Source organism: Galeopterus variegatus, unplaced genomic scaffold (assembly GCF_000696425.1).
Source record: "Galeopterus variegatus unplaced genomic scaffold, G_variegatus-3.0.2 Scaffold1213, whole genome shotgun sequence".
NCBI classification, from domain to species: domain Eukaryota; kingdom Metazoa; phylum Chordata; class Mammalia; order Dermoptera; family Cynocephalidae; genus Galeopterus; species Galeopterus variegatus.
This window is the reverse complement of record NW_007727324.1, coordinates 207,004-228,973: the sequence shown is the minus strand read 5'-3', so window position 1 is coordinate 228,973 and position 21,970 is coordinate 207,004. Positions and strand designations below refer to the sequence as shown.

Below are 21,970 nucleotides of genomic sequence, written 5' to 3'. Positions count from 1 at the left end.
ATAAAACAGAAATGAAAGGAACATAAAGGAGATTCCAGCCCGGGCTTTCTGATTCCAGAGTCCTTGAAGCTCACTACTTCCCTGTGCTGGCAGGAGGCAGCCACCCTTTTGCCCTCTGCTCCTGGCTTCCTAACACCTGTGCCTGGGTCTGAGCCACCATCATACCCACGATCCACACCCACACACATAAGCACCAGAACTTTTCATAGGTTCAAATGGCCTCAGGGGAAGCATGAGGGCTAGAAACCTGCCTCTGGGTTGTTCTCTTGGACTATAGCTTGCATTCGGTGTTATTCTCTTTTCACAGGTTAATGTCTTGTCTACAGAGAGCAGTCAACTAAGGTTTACTGAGGGTCTATGCTGTCTGCCAGGCACCACATTTCATCACCTTGCTTCATCCTCACCAAAACGGACACAGGCACCATTAGCCATATTTTCATGAGACAATACAGGATCAGGAAGTCAAACAATAGGTCCTACTCCTTTCTCAAGGAACCCAGTGAGCCCTGGAACATCACAGGAAGTGACCTTTTTCCATCTGCCACCAGAATGACCAATTATTTAAATACATTGGAGCAAGACTGAAAGAGCTCCTTCTCCCCATGTCCATAGTAATGCATGAAAAACAGGATTTAAAGAGTTATAACTAAGAGATAAAACAGCTTTGCAGACTGGTCCTCCATCATCAATGAACTGGACCACGCTGTGCACAGTCCGACTCCCAGCATTTGCACCCAACTCTTTCCGCAATCCAACTCCCAGCACCCAACTCTTTCCTCCAAACTTACAACTTCCCCCAAATCACCTTCCTGACAACCTACCTCCCCTGGCTTTACGTCATGTTATTTATTCTCTTAAATTTGTTCTCTTAAATTTCTGGTCTCTAAGAACAATATACCTTAATATTTCATACATGTGTGTCTTTTCTCCTAATTATTAGCATGCAAGTTTTCTAAGGATAGAAAATTATGACATGTACCGAGTTAGCACCCCATAAATTTTTGTCAATTGATTTAGTCCCTAAGCTCCGGAGCAAGTTAGACCATATTTGCTTGATGGGTTTTCAAAGAATGGATAAACCTTCAACAGTGTAGTATTAAGGAAGAAATGAAAACACATCATATCAGAACCTATAGGCTACAGCAAAAGCATTTTCTAAAAGGGAAGTTTATAGCAATAAATGCTTACATCAGAAAATAAAGACTTCAAATAAACGACCTATCATTACACCTCAAGGAACTAGAAAAACAAGAACAGGCCAAACCTAAAATCAGTAGGAGAGAAATAACAAAGATCAGAGCAGAAATAAATGAATTAGAGATTTAAAAGGCAATACAAAAGACTGATGAAAAAGAGTTGGTTTTTTGAAATGATAAACAAAATCAATAAACCTTTAACTAGACTAATGAAGAAAAAAAGAGAGAAGACTCAAATAAAATCAGAAATGAATAAGCAGACATTAGAACTGATGCAACAGAAATACAAAATATTAAAAGAGACAACTTCTAACAACTATGTGCTAACAAACTGGAAAACCTAGAAGTAGATAAATTCCTGGACCCATACAACTTACCAAGGTTGAATCATGAAGAACTACAAAACCTAAACAGACCAATAGCAAGTAATTAGATTGAAGTAGTAATAAAGTCTCCAACAAAGAAAACCCCAGGACCAGACGGCTTTCCTAACAAATACTACCAGACATTTAAAGAAGAACAAATACCAATTTTTCTCTAACTCCTCCAAAAAATGGAAGAGGAACAACTTCCAAACTCATTCTACAAGGCCAACATTACCCTCATACCAAAACCAGAAAAAGATACAACAAAACAAAAGAAAACTACAGACCAATATCCCTAACAAACACAGATGTGAAGATCCTCAACAAAATACAAGCAAACAGAATCCAATAACACATTAAAGAGATCATTTTGCATGATCAAGTGGGATTCATCCCAGGGATGCAAGGATGGTTCAACATATACAAATCAATAAATGTGATACTTCACATCAACAAAATGAAGGAAAAAACCATATGATCATTTCAATAGATGCAGAAAAAGCAAGCATTTGATAAAAATCCAACACCCCTTCATGATAAAACCACTCAACAAACTAGGTACAGAAGGAATGGACCTCAACACAATAAAGGCCATATATGACAAACCCACAGCTAATATTATACTGAATGGACAAAAATTGGAGGCTTTCTCTCTAAGATCTGGAACAGGACAAGGATGCCCACTCTCCCCACACTTATTTAACATAGTACCAGAAGTTCTGACCAGTGCATTAAGGCAGAAGAAAGCAATAAAGGGCATCCAAATTGGAAAGGAAGAAGTCGAACTATCCCTATTTGCAGATGACATGATCCTATACATAGAAAACCCTAAAGACTCCACCAAAAAATTATTAGAACTAATAAATTCAGTATAGTGGGAGGATACAAAATCAACACATAGAAATTAATAGCAGCTTCCTAAATGCCAATAACAAAACAGTTGAAGAAAAAATCAAGAAAGTAATCCCCATTCACAATAAAATGAAATACCCAGGAGTAAATTTAACCAAGGAGGTAAAAGACCTCTACAAATGAAAACTATAAAACACTGGTGAAAAAAGCTGAAGAGGACACAAATAAATGGAAAAATATCCCATGTTTATGGGTTGAAAGAGGTAACATCATCAAAATGTCCACATTACCCAAAGCAATCTACATGTTCAGTGCAATCTCTACCAAAATACCAATGACTTTCTTCACAGAAATAGAAAAAATGATCTTAAAACTTGTATGGAACCACAAAAGAACTCATATAGCTAAAGCAATCTTAAACAAAAAGAATAAAGTTGGAGGCATCAGACTTCCTGACTTCAAAATATACTATAAATCTACTGTAACCAAAGCAGCATGGTATACTGGAATAAAAACAGACACATGGACCAGTGAAACAGAATAAGGAACCTAGAAATAAATCCATGTACTTACAGTCAACTGATCTTTGACAAAGGTGATGAAAACATACATCGGGGAAAGAACAGCCTCTTCATAAATGGTGCTGGAAAAACTGGATATCCACATGCAGAGGATTGAAATTTGACCCCTATTTGTCACCATACTCAAAAGCAACTCAAAATGGATTAGAGACCTGGGGAAATGCTGCACGAAATGGGAGTGGGCAGTGCTTTTTTGAATGAGATCACAAAGGCACAGGCAAGTAAAGCAAAAATGCAAATATGGAACTACATTAAACTAGAAAGCTTCTGCACAGCAAGGGACACAAGTGAAGAGACAACTTACAGAATGGGAGAAAGTGTTTGCAAACCACACATCAGACAGGGGCTCATATCCAAAATATATAAGGAACTCAAACAACTCAACAGCAAAAACACAAATAACCCAATTTAAAAATGGGCAAAGTACCTGAACGGACATTTCTCAAAAGAATACATATGGCCAACAAGCTACAAGAAAAAAATGCTCAAAATCACTAATCATCATTATAAAATTAAAACCACAGTGAAATACCATCTCACTCCAGTTAGAATGGCTATTATCAACAAGTCAGAAAATAACAAATGCTGGTGACCATGCAGAGAAATGGAACCCTCCTACATTGTTGGTGGGAATGTAAATTGGTACAGCAGTTGTGGAAAGCAGGATGGAGGTTCCTCAGTGAACTAAAAATAGATCTACCTTATGATCCTGCTATCCCACTACTGGATATATACCCGAAGGAAATGAAATCGGTATATCAAAAAGACACCTGCACTCCCAAGTTCACTGCAATGCTATTCACAATAGCCAAGAGATGGAATCAAGCTAAATGTCCATCAACAGACGAATGGATAAAAAAACCTGTGGTATATATACATAATGGAATACCATTCAATTATATAAAAAAATAATATCCTATCATTTGCAGCAACGTGGATGGAACTAGAACCTATCCTGTTAAATGAAGTAAGTCAGGCACAGAAAGACAAACACCACATGATTTCACTCATATGTGGAATCTAAAAAAAAAGTGTTTCTCATAGAAGTAGAGAGTAGAATAATGATTACTAAAGGCTGAGGTGGTGGGCAGTGGGGAGGAGAAATGGTGGATTATGGGTGCAAAACTAAGCTACCTGCCCTAAGTGAATCATTGTATAGTATATGCATGTATTAAAACAACACACTGTAATGCACAAAATAAATATAAATATAATTGAAAAAAAAGAATGTATTATTAAGGAAGAGATGTCCGGCATTTAGATTTGTTCTGGATACTATAGGCAGACTCTTGAATCATGAGGTTGCCAGTATAACAATAGCTGTATGCCACTGCCCTTTTTCCCACATATTTGGTTTCACAACATGCAGCTCAAAACTGCAGTGACAATGTTATTTGCTTTGGTTTTTTTGTTTGTTTGTTTTTTGGTTTGTTTTATTTTTTGGCAGCTGGCCAGTACAGAGATTCAAAGACGATGTTTTCTGGATTGGGGAAAGGTCATTAGTGACATCTAATCATTCCATTTGCTCCTCTCTGCATACAACAAGCCTTCATAAACAAATTTATTTAAACTTATGTTTTTACATTATATCTGTAAATAAATGTGCCATAAATAAGTAGCACTTTACATTCACTGTGTCATTTAATTCTCACAAGCTTGGGCTTTTGCTGCTTTCATGCCATAAATAGTATGATCCTATTTTATAAGTATGCAATTAACGTTCAGAGAATTCACATGACAAGCCAGAGATCTCATAGTCCTTCCAGAGCAAAAACTGGGCCTACTCTCCCCACTCCAGTGTGCCTCCTCATGTTGGTATGGGAGAGCACTGTTCCTTAATATGGGGTCTCTTTCTTTCACCCTAGGGTTGAATTCTGGTTCTGCTTCTTTAGTTAGCCATGTACCATGGACCAGTTTTTAATCTCCCCTTTACCTTTGAATGGTAATAATATAGTACCTACTTCACAGAGTTGTTGTGAGAGTTGAATGAGATGATGCATGTAAACCATTGCACTTAGTGTCTATCTTCAGGAAAGCACCTAATAACTGTTAGCCTGTTAGTACTGCAAACTGCTAGTGGGTGTTAAGAGAAGGGTAGGAAGCACCACCCCTGGGTCTCCCTTCCTCTTTAAAAACTGTGTGCTGTGGGCCGGCCCGGTGGCGCACTGGATAGGTGCGCCGCTTGGGAAGCGCGGCGGCGCTCTTGCCCGAGGGTTCGGATCCCACATACAGACCGGTTCCCGCTCACTGGCTGAGCGAGGCGCGGGAGCAGCACCAAGGGTTGTGATCCCGTTGCTGGTCCCTGGTCCAGTACGGGGGCAACACTGAGGGTTGCAATCCGTTGCCGGACACAGAAAAAGACAAAAAAAAAAAAAAAAAAAACTGTGTGCTGAGAATCACAGTCCCTATTTCTAAAACCTCAGTGAGGAATCACAGGGTACCCCAGCACCATAGGACCAGAGCATACTTTCAGGATGACATCAGTGCATGTCAGTACTGTGTGTGTGTGTGTGTGTGTGTCCCTCTCTGACACAGATCCTCATTCCTTCTAATCCTATGCATGTCAGTACTGTGTGTGTGTGTGTGTGTGTGTCCCGCTCTGACACAGATCCTCATTCCTTCTAATCCTATGCATGTCAGTACTGTGTGTGTGTGTGTGTGTGTGTCCCGCTCTGACACAGATCCTCATTCCTTCTAATCCTATGCATGTCAGTACTGTGTGTGTGTGTGTGTGTGTGTCCCGCTCTGACACAGATCCTCATTCCTTCTAATCCTATGCATGTCAGTACTGTGTGTGTGTGTGTGTGTGTGTCCCGCTCTGACACAGATCCTCATTCCTTCTAATCCTATGCATGTCAGTACTGTGTGTGTGTGTGCATGTGTGTGTGTGTGTGTGTATGTGTCCCTCTCTGACACAGATACTCATTCCTTCTAATCCTATGCTGTCCAAAACAGTCGCCACTAGCCGCATATGGCTACTGAGCACTTGAACTGTGGCTAGTCCAAATTGAGATGTGTTCTAAGTGTAAAACAGACATCAGAATTTGAAGACTTAGTACAAAAAATGTAAATATTAATAGTTTTTATATTGATTATCTATTGAAATGATAACTTTTAATATAATGGGTTAACTACAGTGTTTTAAAATGTTTATAAATGGGTTAACTAAAATAGGTTTTAAAATTAATTTCATCTGTTTCTTTTAACTTTTTAAAATATGACTGCTAGAGAATTTTAAATTAGACATGTGGCTCACATGGTACTTGTATTGGACAACACTACTCTAGACTATACTGCATGTACACCAAAGAGCCTCATTTTGCACAGGCAATTCCAGAATTCAGCGATCATCAGGGCAATTCACGCAAACAGACCAGCTGTTCCCACATTGTGGTCCCCAGGTCCACAAGCCTGAATGGTGATCAGCAAGCTGTATTCAATATACTAAACTCTATGTTTACCTACAATTAGGCCATCAGGCTAATATTTAGTAAAAATGGCTTGTTTGACAAAAAGTTTGCAAAACATAACAGGAAAAGAAGAATCAATGAATAAACAGACAAAGAATATGGCCAAGTAATTCACGAGAGAAAATGAAAGTAGCTAAATACACATTTTCCAATGCAAACTTATTGATAGAGATAAAAATCAGAACAATTTTTTTCAGTTTTTTGACATTAATTCAGTTCAACAAACTTTTATTGAGCCCCTAAGCAAAGTTGTTTTTTTTTTTTTTTTTAACTTCTCAAGATATGATACACATTAGGATCTTGCCTGCATAAAAGACAATGCACAGAAGAAAGACTGGAAGTGTCTCCAGGTGACGGATGACTAGGAATTTTTTTTCTGTTTTTTATACTTTTCTGTACTTTACACATTTTCTATGATGAATATGTATGGCTATTTTTAAAAAATATTTCATTATCTAAATAATACATGCACATTATAGAAAAATTAGAAAATACAGATTTTTTGTTTACAAAAAATTAGCACTGATGTTTTAATCATTAAAAAGCAAACAAAATGAAATTTTAAAATGAGATATAATAAAGGACCTCTTGGTTGTGAAAACCCCACCCAGACCCCTTTGGTCATGCAGACACTGTAAGTCTCATAAACGTTCAAATTAAGACTCGACTCTTAGGTAAACTAAGATCAAAATCATTGCTATGCAGGATGGATATAGATAATCCTACTGTTTAGAGAAGTTGCTCATTTAATGCATTACAGCTGTAATTGCTTTAGATTTCCTGAGAAAGTAACCTGAACTTGACCCTAGCTTCTTGAAATTCCCATACTGCAGAGCCGTTTCTCAGGACAAATGGCATTTTATTTGGCTCATCCAGTCATAATTCAGCCTAAATACTGTAGAAACTCCTGAGTTCTGATACTGGTATTCAAAACACATGTTTAGCTGGTGGAATTTAAATAAGGCTCTAGAGCCTCACTGTCCTTAAGGGCAATGCATAATTTTTAATCCAACGGCCCTGAGTGTGGTTTACTTTTGGTCCCACAAAGTGATTAATTTTCATAACTGTATAAACTGCAAATCATAATTCACCGCTTTGGAAACATACACTTACTCCCAAAATTCTCCTCCCTCCTCCAGCCACGTCCAACTCAAAGTAAGATGGGACCACCAAACTTTCTTTCTTGTAATAGAGCAAATTCCAAATGGAGCCCACCAGGAGTAAGACTTGCTATGTAGCACATATCTTTATGCGTGTTCATGTTTTAAACTGCACTCTGGCTGCACTGTAGAACTGACCTGGGTTCCTTGAGGACAGGTGTTCTCTTTAATTCGCCACATGTGCTCTTGGGCTGTCCTTCCCCTTTACTCTCTCCTTCCTCCCTGCACTGTCATTTGGCATATTCCCAGAGCATGTCAGTACTTTTGACTCTATTCTAAATAAAATCAGGAGGTTTTCTGGGGAAAATAATGCACAGTGTATTTTTTAAAGAAAAATAGTGATTTGGGGAATTGGTCGTACCAAAGTGTCCCTCTATTACAGCAGAACACTGCAAGTCCCCTGCACTGATGAGAAAGAAGGAGGTGGTGATGACCGCCTGTGACCAGAGCAAGAAACCTGCCCTGGGCAAGGAACTCCACAGCACCTCTGGCTCTGACATCATCTTATAAGAAGATGTTTTTATCAGTCTAGGACAGAAGGGCTGGGCCACCATGTCATGCTTTTATAAAGCATCTACACACTAAGAATCAAATGAATACATTCATAGATGAACAAAGTATTAATAAACAGTTACTGCTCATCTCTCCGTTTGCAGGAAGCTAGTAAATCAAACCCTGTGCTGAATAGACAAGACTGAGCCAAGATAAAGGGCAAAAAGGCAAGGCACAGGCTTAGAGAGTGAAAACGTGTAGCTTAAAGTGTGCTTTTCATCAACAGGAGTTAAGTCTTAGTCTTTTTTCCAAACTAATACTGCCTAAAACATAAAAATGAGTCTTAAATTAGTATTTATCACCTCCCACAATTGAAACATTCTGCTAAAAATGTCTAAAAAAAAGCACACACCACTCCTCCCAGTCTCCACCTCCAAATAAAAGCAAACCAATAGAGAGACTTAAAGCTCACACCTAGAACCGTCAGCAAGGTCAAGTTTGCCCTGGAGTCTCCCAGGATATCTGGAGAAAGACTTTCCTCCTAAAGTCTGGGATACTTAAATCAGTATTCTAGTCCTCCTAAAAAAACAGGTGGGCACAGTATGGGCTGGACATCACATGTGATATACTCTATACATCTGATTAGAAATTCACCAAATGGGCTGAGCCCGTGACGCACTCGGGAGAGTGCGGCGCTGGGAGCGCAGCAGCGCTCCCGCCGTGGGTTCGGATCCTATATAGGGATGACCAGTGCGCTCACAGCGCTCACTGGTTGAGCGCGGTGCGGCCGGTCTCAAAAAAGGACAAAAAAAAAAAGAAAAGAAAAAGAAATTCACCAAATAAGTGATACCAAGTTAAAACTTAAATTGGTGCCTCCACGACAACAGACAGTAGCTGGGTGTTTACCGTCATGGGAGGTGTGGTGTGCGGCAAAGAGATCCAGGTGTGCACCATGGTTCCTGCACTTCCTAGCTGGTTGCCATGACCAAGTTACTTTAACTTCTCTCTAAGTTGTTTCACATGTAAAAGTGGGCATATTACTAGTACCCTTAGAATTGTAAAGATTAAGGAAGATAACCCACACGAAGGGCCCGGCACAGAGGAAGCACTAGGTGAAGGTTTAGTTCTACTGCTACCACCACTACCACCACTGCCTCTCCACTATTACCAGCTCAGAGTGGAGATGGAATTCTAGAAAACGAAAATTAGAGCAAGTGTTAGAGAGAATAGGTTTGGCTTAGGCTGAATTCATAAAATATATAAATCCTATGAACAAAAAGCATAAAGAACCAATTTTTGAGATCAAATAAATCAAACTAATAAAACATAACTCCTCCCCCCAAAATTAACCTAGCTAGTAATTGCAAATTAAAATAGGGAGTTAACACTATTTGCCTATTAAATTAGCAAAATTTTCATAATTATCATGACTAATGTTTGTCAAAGTGCAGTAAAACAGCCATTACAATATTTTTACGAAGTTATCCAGTATCAGAAGTGATTAAATATCATTATCATTGTAATTTACCCAATAATTTCATTTCTAAATAATGATTCCTAAAGCAATAAGCCAAAATATGAAAAATTTAATATGCATGATAATGTTCACTATATTATTTATAAGGAAAATGGTATAAATTATGTACTTTATGAAATATTATACAGTAATAAAAAGTATGGTTATAAAAATAATGAAGGATTGTGGAAAAAAGATTGTGATACAATGCTATTTTAAAAAAGCTAAGACACTAAACTGAATATAATTTATGATTATAATGTGAAAAAATTAATTTGTACAGGAAAAATGACAAAGCTTGTATTACGAAAGTAAGATATTGTAAGTAATGTTTTAGCATCTCTAGTTTCCAAATTTTTAAAAATTTGGACAGATTTCTTTGGAAAACAAACATGAATCTTGACTAATGTACTCCAAACTGCTTAGATAAAAATCAGATCGTCCACAGGTATTTATTCATGCATCCATTTCCATTAAGAACACAGATTGCATAAGCCAAGTCACTACTTCTGGAAGTGTTCTATTTCCACAGTGTGAGTCAGAATTAATACTCAATTGCTGCTTTTTTTTTTTTTTTTAAAGGGAGAGCACAATCCTCCATAGTAACAACCTGTCTAGTTCCCATCTTGTCCTCATTCCTATCCATTTCCACTCTCATGTTGAGGGAAAAACATAATGAAGCTTTATCCACGGCCAGCTTATGATCCTGAGAGGTCCCTGTTTCTCCCACCTCCTGTCTCTCGCCACACTAGCTCACCCACAGCAAGGGCTGAGGGAGTGCAAGTCAACCAGACTTGACTAGTGGCATCTCCAAGGGGATTCCCACAAAAGGAGTCTACAGTGTTTTACAATCATTTACCAGACATCTCCACCTTCGGCTCATCAGAGCAGGTGAGAGAATTTATAAGCTATGGTGAGTCAGGAATGAAGGCCAGAAATCCAAATTCTTATTCTTCTCATAAGTTCTATCAGTCGTCTCTTCACACCTTTCTGGCTCTAGGAAAAAGGACTGAAGTGTCAACAACATAATGGTTGGACCAAACCACTGAATGCTCATTACACACCGAGTCCACGTCTGCAGCACCATGCAGGGAGATGGACTCCGTGATCTCAGTCACAGGCCTCTCCTTCTGGTCTAGGAGTCTCTGCTATGCTGTGCATGTACCACACAGCCTGCGGCTTCTCAGGCCATCTCTATTAACAACAAACAGATAACCCTTTAACAAGGGAATGTGTCAATGAAATTAAAAGGAGCCCTGCTTGTTTCCTGGGTCGAAGATAAGTTGAACATCACACACTGCTGAGTTCAGGTCCATCCCTCAGAGTTCAGGCTACGTTAAATATGTCTGAAGCAGGGCTGGTGTGGGTGCAACTCTGTTTACCCGGTCAGCCAAGGGCTGCACTGCTGGAGCCATGCTGGCTAGCCACAGCAGGGCTCACAAAGGGGCCTTGTAGCTCCGGGGCCCAGCCTCAATGGTCTGTCTGTTACGTCCTCTGAGACATTTTCATGTGTCATGTCAACCCAGCTGCCAAGCCTGGTAACCTGCTCAAAAACCTCATACGTTTCTTCTTCTTCCTAACGTCATAACTTTCAGACAAATGACACTTTCCACAAATAACTGGATACACCTCCAAGAAGTACTTCCCTCCTCCCCTGACCATTTCTCCCACCTCTTATCACACCTGTTGCCAAATGACAAAAAGCAAAGTGATCCATTTTATGCATTGCCATTGCACAAAATAGTAAAGCCAAAGAAGAGGAAGGAGACTTCACGTGGGGATATTTTCACCCTCTACCAAGCTCTAGAGGCTGAGTTAAATGTTCAGGAAAACATGTGAAATACCATAAACCAAACTCTTGTGTGGTTCTGGAATCACGGATTATTTTAGACAAGCAGTAAATCAGTGTGATGCAAATACCAGAGATTTGATAGTTTTTGAGATAAAATTTCTCCTTTGACATAAGGAACTATAAAAGGGAAGGAAGAGCCTCCTCGGCCCTACCCTGGATTCCCCAGTGGAGTCAGGTTATGCCCACCTTAGGAAGAATGAGTTCCTACTGCCTGACTGAGGCCTAAAGGTTGGTTATACTGCTTCAAAGCTGGCATTCCCAGCCCAATGAGGGGAAAGGTGTCAGCAGCTGGGAGGTAAGTGGCAGATCAGTCAGGTCTCTCTCTGCCAAGCTCCAGTTGCTCCCTTTCAGAAGATATACGGCCAAAGTATGTCCTGCACACAGCCGCTGGGGTCGCATGGGGAAACCCCAGCTCATTTGATTTAGAAACATAAATAAAGCCCTTGATGAGAATGACATACCCAATGATAGGCAGTGGCTGTTTGTCTTCTCATGCTGCATGCTCTTCATACACAAGCTCAGCAACATCTACACACTGGTTACTCCCAAATTTTTATCTTCACACTTGATTTCTCTCCTGAGAGCTTGATTTCCAATTGCCTTATTTCCAGCTGCCCTGTTCCTCAACTTTCGTATCTAACCACTCACTAAATCCTGTCAACTTTATTTCCTTACCTCTCTTAACAAACAGCGCTCCTCCACTCCCACTGCTTCAAGCCTCGGCCACCCTCACCAATTCTTATTTATACTACGAAACTGTCCCTGCTGATCCTCAGGGCCTCCAGCATCCCTTTCCTCTAATTCATCCTGCACTGCCATTAAAGTCGGCTGTTAAAAATCAACATGCCATCCCTACTTGAAAACACTGCTTTCCCTGCTGCTTGCGGATAAATTCTAAACTCCTTAGTACGACACTCAGAGACCTTCTCTGGCTGGTCTCAGCTTCCCTGTCCAAACACATCTGCCTCTTCATACCACACCCACGCCCACCAGGGGGCATATCATTGCAGCTCATTACAGACTCATCCTCTTGACCTTTTAGTCTGTAGAAATGGCATTTGCTCTGCAAAGTACATCCTGCTACTCCACCTCTACCCTACAACTCAAATGCCACCTCCTCTGGGAAGCTCTCCCCAGTCTCTCCAGTCCTGTCTCTTCCTCTAGCACTGCCTACATACTTCCATTGTAAAACAGCGTACGGAATGGCACTGATCTGTTCAGATGCTGGTTTCCCCCAAGACGATGCTATGAAGTCCTGGAGGGCAGGGACAATACATATCTTTATCTCTGAACCTGGCACTGGGCCGCAGAGAATATACACTCAGTGTTGCTGAATCCATCAATCAACTGGAAGAGCACATCTGTAGTCTGTAAGAGGTATTAGTTCCATTGTAAAACAGCGTACGGAATGGCACTGATCTGTTCAGATGCTGGTTTCCCCCAAGATGATGCTATGAAGTCCTGGAGGGCAGGGACAATACATATCTTTATCTCTGAACCTGGCACTGGGCCGCAGAGAATATACACTCAGTTAGTGTTGCTGAATCCATCAATCAACTGGAAGAGCACATCTGTAGTCTGTAAGAGGTATTACGACAGGGAGTGAAAAGACCGATGGTAAGAATACTTGAGTCTAGCCCCCAGGGGCCTCAGAGCTGTGTACTGTGGAAATTTAATTAATTAATTAGTTTTCCTCTGTTGAATGAGGGGTAGGAATATGTGACTTCTATGGTCCCTTTAATTCCTCCATTCTAGTGTTCAGAATACATTTTCCTTTAAAATCTACAATGAAGAAAGACTCTATAAAACCCCTTGGTAATAATATGTTCCAGGAGTTTGGACACTCTCCACAAAGCCAGCCAGGAAAATTGCTACTCAGCCAGGCCACTAAGCAGAGCTCCCAAGGACAGCTAACAACCGAGGCTCCTCCCCTCAACTCTTAAATCCCCAACTGCCCTCTGTGATGTTTGGAGAAATTCCCCAGTTGCCCTCTCCTCTGTTTCAGCCTACATATTTTGGCTAAAAAGCAGCTTATTAAATATTATGCACAAGAAAAAAAAACAGATGAGAAAAACCTAACATGCCTTGAAAATAATAAGTGCTAAAAACATCGATTGCTGAATTTTGAAAAACTGAGTTAAACCTCTAGGCTTGATAATCACCTCGTTACCCCATACTCCGGGGGTGGCTGGTACCTCAGGACAGCCACTTCTGTTCTGGCAGGCTGAGGAGCGGGGTAAGGCTTGACCATCTCATGGAGCATCCCAGGGTGCTGGTCACTGTAGAAAAGTCCATGGTCCTGGGTCTTGCTGACTGGGGACATCATTTGCTTGGCCTTGAAGGGGTACTCAGGTGGAGGACCTCGAGGGTCCAGCACTTTGCCTGCAGGCTGGGCTGGGGAGGGTCCCCCTCCCGCCTTGAACCCCTTTCCATTCCCTGAGCCAGGGAGGTGTTGCTTAGCGCCATTCCTCTCCAGTGACAGCTGCATGATCCTCTCGCTGAGCGAGCGGACGTGGCCCTGCTTCAGTTCTTTCAGTGCCTCGTCCTTATGCGCCTGTCCGCTGTTGGCACGGTTCACCGTGGGCCTCCCCTCAGTCCGGGCCTTCTGGCTGGTGCCTCCAGCCATGTAGTAACCATGGCCCACAGCTCCCTGCTGCTGCTGCTGCTGCTGCTGCTGCTGCCCCCTGAAGAACTGCGACTGGGCTTTGGCCTCCTCGTACGTGGGCAGGTCCTCATTGTTCTGCTGAGGCTGCGTGGACCGGACCTGTTTCTCCATCACCGTATTGTCCACCTGATGTTCTTGACCCTGCGGTTCCTGGCGTGCCGACTGGTAGACCATTTGTGGGTCTTCTTGAGTGAGGTTTTCCGTGGAAGAAAAGTTGTTTGTAGGGTGGGCTGGTCCTGCGCTCCCTGTGGCCTGGTGCTGAATGGCCAGCAAGTTCATGTTCTCGGTCGGGGTGCCATACCGCAGTTGTTCCTGGATCAGCCGCTGTAATACTGTTCCAGCTGCCGCATCCTCGGAACCTCTCATTTCCACCTCTGAGGTCCTCAGGAAGTTAGGGGAGTGGAAGTTACAAAGAGGATCATCAACTAAAAGATAAACATAGGGAAAAAGAAATCAGGCTGTTTCACAGGGGATATATATGTCTGTAAGTATGTCTAACTACACTACCATTTAAAGGCAAGATTTCGAATGCACCATCATCTCTGTTCACCCTGCAATGTCTCCTGGAAGTGCTTCTCCAATTCATAGTGACTCTACAACTCTTCATTCCCTCTCCCCCAGCTTCCTCCTAGACTTTGCTCTACCTTCAACCCCTCCCTGCCCTTTAACCTCCCCATTCGCCCCTTCTCCTCACCACATGAACATAACCAAGTCTTTTCCATCTTAGAAAAAATACAAGCAAAACCAAAAACCAAACAGAAAGAAACCATCTCTTCTTGGCCCTCCCATACACTTATGTCCCTTTTCCTTCTCCTTTCCTGTCTTCAGCACACAGCCTACACCTGCTGCCTCTGCTTTCCAAAGACTCCGTCCGCTGCCTCCCCGCTGCTGCCATTAGTAACCAAATCCAATGCGAATTTCCCAGCTCTCACGTCTCGCACCTGACCTTCCTGAAGCATTGACATGGTTGATCACCGTCTTCTTGAAACGCTCTCCTGGTTCTGGCTCCGGCCTCTCTGTACACTCCTCTGGCTCCCCCTTGTCCACCTACCCCTCCAGTTCTGGTGATTCCCACAGCTCTGTCCTGAGCGCTCTTCACTCTCCCTCAGCAGTTTCCCTGCATCACCAGGTCCACCCCTCGCCTTCAGCTACCGACTCACAACCCGTACATCGACAACTGTCCTTCCAACTCAGCATGTCTTCCTCTCCCCCCAGCCCCCATATCCCTGGCTTTTCTACTTTTTATCAAGCCAGAAAACCAGGAGTTTTCCAAAATTTCTTCTTCTCCCTTAACCCCAACATCCAGTCAGTTACTGCCTATCAGTTCTATCTCCCAAACATCTCTGCCATTCGTATTCTTTATTCCCATGCCAACCTCTAGGTTTATTATTAATAACCACAAAACAATCATGAGAAGTATTTTTAAATTGTACATGACATGCCAGGTATTGTACTAAATTCTCTCCTTACATTATTTTGTGTATTCCACATATGATCCTATGAGGCAGATATTAATTCCCCCAACTTACAGATGAGGAGAGGTTCAGAGAAAGTAAGTCACAGAGGCCACAGGGGTAGGAAGAAGCAGAGGCAGGATCTGACTCTATACCTATGTTTATTCCACAAAATTACAAGCCCTCATCCCCAGACCATTACAACAGCCTCCTTATAGATTTCCCTGACTCTAGTCTCATCCTCACTTCCAAACCCACCCCTCAGACCCCAACCTATCCTCTATACTACTTTGAAAGATTGTTCCAATAGGAAAATGTAATCATGTCACTCTTCTGCACAAAAATCCTCAATAATCAATTACAGGATGAAGTTAACATTCTTTCATATGGTGTAGCAGGTACTACCTACCTATCCAGCCACAGTCATGCCCCCAACCCCACCAACCAGCAACCCTTTGGAGTTTAAGCTCCAGCAATACTTAAGCACATACAGTTTCAAAGACATGTTAGCTCTCTCTGGCCTCTAGGCATTTGCTCAACTTCTTCCCTATGCTTGTAAAGACGCATCTCACTATGTTTCCTGGGAAATTCCTACATATGCTTCAAATGATAGCTCAAAGCTACCTTCTGAATAAAACCTTTCCTGCTGAAGCCAGGCAGGCTTGAGCCCTCCTTCTGCAATGCCCCCTAACCACTTCATATGCGTATATCTCCACTGGGGCAATTATCACAGTAGATGGTTATTTCTTTCTTTATTTACACAAGACTCTAAACTCCTTAAAGGCAAGGATCATGTCTTCTCACCTGGGTCTCCCCAGCACACAATCCAATGCCTGCATGTAAGAGGGGGGGAACCCTCAGACGTTTAACCAGTAAAAGAATACCTATGTGAGCTCCATGAAATACAACATTCAGTCCAGTTCATTTCACAGTTGTACTGTTGAGTAGTGTATTAAACATATCATGTATACATCATTATAGTAATAACAATTCTACCACTTATACCTGGAATGACCTCGAACAAATCATTTACTCTCTCTGAGCCTCAATATCCTCACCTGTAAATCAAGGGAGCTGAAGCAGACCACCTCCAGGCAGCCTTCAGTACTCCAATTCCATGCAATGGTTGCTCTGTGTTTTTATATATACATAGAACACACTATTTTCCCCCAAACCATCTTTCTTCCTCAAGTACATCTTTTTTTTCCATAAATGGCATCCTCATCATATGAGTAATCCACATAGAAATTTCATATTCGGCTTTGACTTTTTTTCTCCTTTGCTCCCCGCATTTAATCTACTGCCAAGCTAGTTTTACTCAGTCCACAGTAAAATGAGAAGATGGAGGTGGTGTGATATGCTCACAAGATATATACACATATGTATAGTAACATGCCTGTATGTGTATATACATAGATACATGTCATTAGAAGGTTTACAACTGTCTTTTTGGGTAACAATTGTCAAGGATTACATGCCTCTTACTTTTTTGGTATTAAAATATGAAAAAAGGTGGCAGTAGGTGACATTTTTAAGGCCCTCGCAATAGCAAAAGACTGCAACTCCCTGTTGGTCCCCTAATTCTCGTTAAGAAATTTCACATTTACGGTAGTTAAAAATCAAAACCAAACCCTAGTTTCTACAACAACATGCTCTCCTATCCAGTGCATTCTTCCATGCCCTCAGTCACTCCCGGGTTCTGGCTCTCCTTACCAGTTTCTTGGACATCACAAATAGCCTCTTAATATCTCTGGCCTCTGACCTCTGCTCCTTTCAATCCATACTGTATTTATTATCTGTCTTCCTCTACCAGAATTCAAGCTTCAGAGGGCAGGGAGTTTTGTCTGTTATATTCATGTGTGTTTCCCCAATGGCTAGCGTACTGCCCTAATACACAGAAGGCACTGAGGAAATGATGTTGAGGAAATTAAAGCATTTTATAGACTGGTCCCTGAAGCTCAGCTTTCATCATCTGGCTCTCTCTGCCCCCGTCCCCACCCACCCAGAAAAAAATCTCATCTCTGTGACCTCAGGCAAGATATTTGACTTCTCTGAACCTCTCTCCCTTGTAAAAAGGGGAGATTTCATATCTGCCTCATATGAAGTAAATTCAAACTTATTCTTTACCTTCAGAGGAAGTATACTGTAATGAAATATAAACCCAAAGTTCAACAATAAAAATTTTTAAACAATAAAAACAGATTATTAAAACTCCACATAAGATGACTGCCAAATACCTGTAATAAACTATAAAAACCCAAGGAAAGAGAGATCAATCTGGGCTGGACTGGTCCACTCATTCACTCTACAAATATTTATTGGGAACCTGTCATATTTCAGGCATTCTGATAGGTGCTGGGGTTATGCCAGTGAAGAGGACATAGTCCTTTCCCTCTCAGGGTGACTGATCTGAAAGGCTTCACAGAATGAGCATATTCAAATAAGAATACTGTTTTTAAAAAAATAATAAAATTGAGATCCAGGGCCGGCCTGGTGGCACACTGGATAGGGCGCCGCTTGGGAGCGTGGTGGCGCTCCCGCCGAGGGTTCGGATCCCATGTGGAGACCGGTTCCCGCTCACTGGCTGAGCGCGGAGCGGGCGCAACACCGAGGGTTGCGATCCCGCTGCCGGTCCCCGGTACGGGCGTGACACCGAGGGTTGCGATCCCGCTGCCGGTCCCCGGTACGGGCGTGACACCGAGGGTTGCGATCCCGCTGCCGGTCCCCGGTACGGGCGTGACACCGAGGGTTGCGATCCCGCTGCCGGTCCCCGGTACGGGCGTGACACCGAGGGTTGCGATCCCGCTGCCGGTCCCCGGTACGGGCGTGACACCGAGGGTTGCGATCCCGCTGCCGGTCCCCGGTACGGGCGTGACACCGAGGGTTGCGATCCCGCTGCCGGTCCCCGGTACGGGCGTGACACCGAGGGTTGCGATCCCGCTGCCGGTCCCCGGTACGGGCGTGACACCGAGGGTTGCGATCCCGCTGCCGGTCCCCGGTACGGGCGTGACACCGAGGGTTGCGATCCCGCTGCCGGTCCCCGGTACGGGCGTGACACCGAGGGTTGCGATCCCGCTGCCGGTCCCCGGTACGGGCGTGACACCGAGGGTTGCGATCCCGCTGCCGGTCCCCGGTACGGGCGTGACACCGAGGGTTGCGATCCCGCTGCCGGTCCCCGGTACGGGCGTGACACCGAGGGTTGCGATCCCGCTGCCGGTCCCCGGTACGGGCGTGACACCGAGGGTTGCGATCCCGCTGCCGGTCCCCGGTACGGGCGTGACACCGAGGGTTGCGATCCCGCTGCCGGTCCCCGGTACGGGCGTGACACCGAGGGTTGCGATCCCGCTGCCGGTCCCCGGTACGGGCGTGACACCGAGGGTTGCGATCCCGCTGCCGGTCCCCGGTACGGGCGTGACACCGAGGGTTGCGATCCCGCTGCCGGTCCCCGGTACGGGCGTGACACCGAGGGTTGCGATCCCGCTGCCGGTCCCCGGTACGGGCGTGACACCGAGGGTTGCGATCCCGCTGCCGGTCCCCGGTACGGGCGTGACACCGAGGGTTGCGATCCCGCTGCCGGTCCCCGGTACGGGCGTGACACCGAGGGTTGCGATCCCGCTGCCGGTCCCCGGTACGGGCGTGACACCGAGGGTTGCGATCCCGCTGCCGGTCCCCGGTACGGGCGTGACACCGAGGGTTGCGATCCCGCTGCCGGTCCCCGGTACGGGCGTGACACCGAGGGTTGCGATCCCGCTGCCGGTCCCCGGTACGGGCGTGACACCGAGGGTTGCGATCCCGCTGCCGGTCCCCGGTACGGGCGTGACACCGAGGGTTGCGATCCCGCTGCCGGTCCCCGGTACGGGCGTGACACCGAGGGTTGCGATCCCGCTGCCGGTCCCCGGTACGGGCGTGACACCGAGGGTTGCGATCCCGCTGCCGGTCCCCGGTACGGGCGTGACACCGAGGGTTGCGATCCCGCTGCCGGTCCCCGGTACGGGCGTGACACCGAGGGTTGCGATCCCGCTGCCGGTCCCCGGTACGGGCGTGACACCGAGGGTTGCGATCCCGCTGCCGGTCCCCGGTACGGGCGTGACACCGAGGGTTGCGATCCCGCTGCCGGTCCCCGGTACGGGCGTGACACCGAGGGTTGCGATCCCGCTGCCGGTCCCCGGTACGGGCGTGACACCGAGGGTTGCGATCCCGCTGCCGGTCCCCGGTACGGGCGTGACACCGAGGGTTGCGATCCCGCTGCCGGTCCCCGGTACGGGCGTGACACCGAGGGTTGCGATCCCGCTGCCGGTCCCCGGTACGGGCGTGACACCGAGGGTTGCGATCCCGCTGCCGGTCCCCGGTACGGGCGTGACACCGAGGGTTGCGATCCCGCTGCCGGTCCCCGGTACGGGCGTGACACCGAGGGTTGCGATCCCGCTGCCGGTCCCCGGTACGGGCGTGACACCGAGGGTTGCGATCCCGCTGCCGGTCCCCGGTACGGGCGTGACACCGAGGGTTGCGATCCCGCTGCCGGTCCCCGGTACGGGCGTGACACCGAGGGTTGCGATCCCGCTGCCGGTCCCCGGTACGGGCGTGACACCGAGGGTTGCGATCCCGCTGCCGGTCCCCGGTACGGGCGTGACACCGAGGGTTGCGATCCCGCTGCCGGTCCCCGGTACGGGCGTGACACCGAGGGTTGCGATCCCGCTGCCGGTCCCCGGTACGGGCGTGACACCGAGGGTTGCGATCCCGCTGCCGGTCCCCGGTACGGGCGTGACACCGAGGGTTGCGATCCCGCTGCCGGTCCCCGGTACGGGCGTGACACCGAGGGTTGCGATCCCGCTGCCGGTCCCCGGTACGGGCGTGACACCGAGGGTTGCGATCCCGCTGCCGGTCCCCGGTACGGGCGTGACACCGAGGGTTGCGATCCCGCTGCCGGTCCCCGGTACGGGCGTGACACCGAGGGTTGCGATCCCGTTACCGGTCAGTAAAAAAGACAAAAAGGAAAAAAAAAAATTGAGATCCAAATAAGAAAAAGATATATATGTATACACAAGGGTACTTCAAGAAGTTTGTGGAAAAACTGAATTAAAAGATAATCCGAATCTTTCCATGAACTTTTTGAAGACCCTGTGTATGTATATGCAGGGGAGTGTAGGGGGTATGTGTATTTATACATACACATACATGTACATATGCTTACAATATGGCACTCAGTATGGACCCCCACACTAAGCCATTCATAGTCACTTCAACATTGCTATGAATTACTTTTCTGCACCTTCGCTCATGGCCTGCCAACTGAGACTATTTTCACAAGCTCCAGGCCACATGCCACTGTACAGAGACACCATCCTTGAAGGAGCCCTGAGCACAGAGGACACCAGAGATATGCCACCTTTCATCACTTTCTCTTCAGTGTTATGAAAGAACTCATGCACTTCACATACACACACCCAGCCAGACTGAAGGACAGGATGCCCATCTAGATGTCAGCGATCATTTAAGCCTCCTCCTTTCTTCACACACTCAGGGGCCCACACATTCACTGAGTTACGTTCCTACTGTTGCCCACCACTCCTCAGTGCTGAAGAAAGGCAGGAGAGCTGAGTAGATGATGACAGCAGACCCTGCAGACAGACAGGCACAGGTATCACCCACTCACGGAAGCCAAGAGACAAGCAGGAGAGCAATCCCGGCACTGACACAGCCTGGAAGGAATCATGTTAACTTCCAGCTTTCTCACTTGAAAGACAAGGAAAAGTGACAGTAATGTGTGTCACAGGGTCTGCACTGGATTCCTGGGCCATACAGCAAAATCTAAGAGAAGCCCCAGTCTCATCTCTTACATACTAATCCTTCCCTGTCTGTTTTAGTTCACCATCTTCAATGGGAACTCCTGGAGCACAAATTGAGTCTATTTTCTTAAGCACAATGCAGGGCACATGATCTAACCAACAGGTCAAGGAGATCTGAAATGAGAAAGTGGAAGTAAACAGGTGGCATGAGGGGAATGCTGCTTTCTTTGTCAGCAGTTCATACCTGGGAGCAAGAGCTGGGAGAAACCACAGAAGCCTCCCAGACACCACCACCACCCAGGAAGCCCCTGCAAGGCCAGATGCAGGCCCAGGGGCCAGTTTTCAGGTAAGTCCACGGCCTGTCAAGGATTCTGCTGACTCAACAGTGTGTAATATGTGCACTGTAGCTGTCTGTAGGGTCTTCATAAAGACTATTTCCATACAAGGTCCTCTTGACTTAGTGGGTTACTTGTTAGTTACCTACGTCTTTCAAACCAGAACCTTGCCTAAGGATTACTGCTCACACAGCATTAGTCTGCATGAGGAAATTGGCAAAAGCAATGAAAACAAGCTAAGGTCAG

At 45.3% G+C, this 21,970-nt stretch overlaps 1 protein-coding gene across 1 annotated transcript in view; it reads right to left on the bottom strand.

Moving 5' to 3' along the window:
- The window catches only part of AMOTL1 (angiomotin like 1), a 69,001-nt gene extending 54,486 nt beyond the window's left edge, over positions 1-14,515 (bottom strand). The window contains exon 1 of the mRNA XM_008575591.1: positions 13,647-14,515. Within this exon, the coding sequence (XP_008573813.1) occupies positions 13,647-14,515 (869 nt within the window). The remainder of the gene's footprint in view (positions 1-13,646) is intronic.
- Between the last annotated feature and the right edge of the window lie 7,455 nt (positions 14,516-21,970).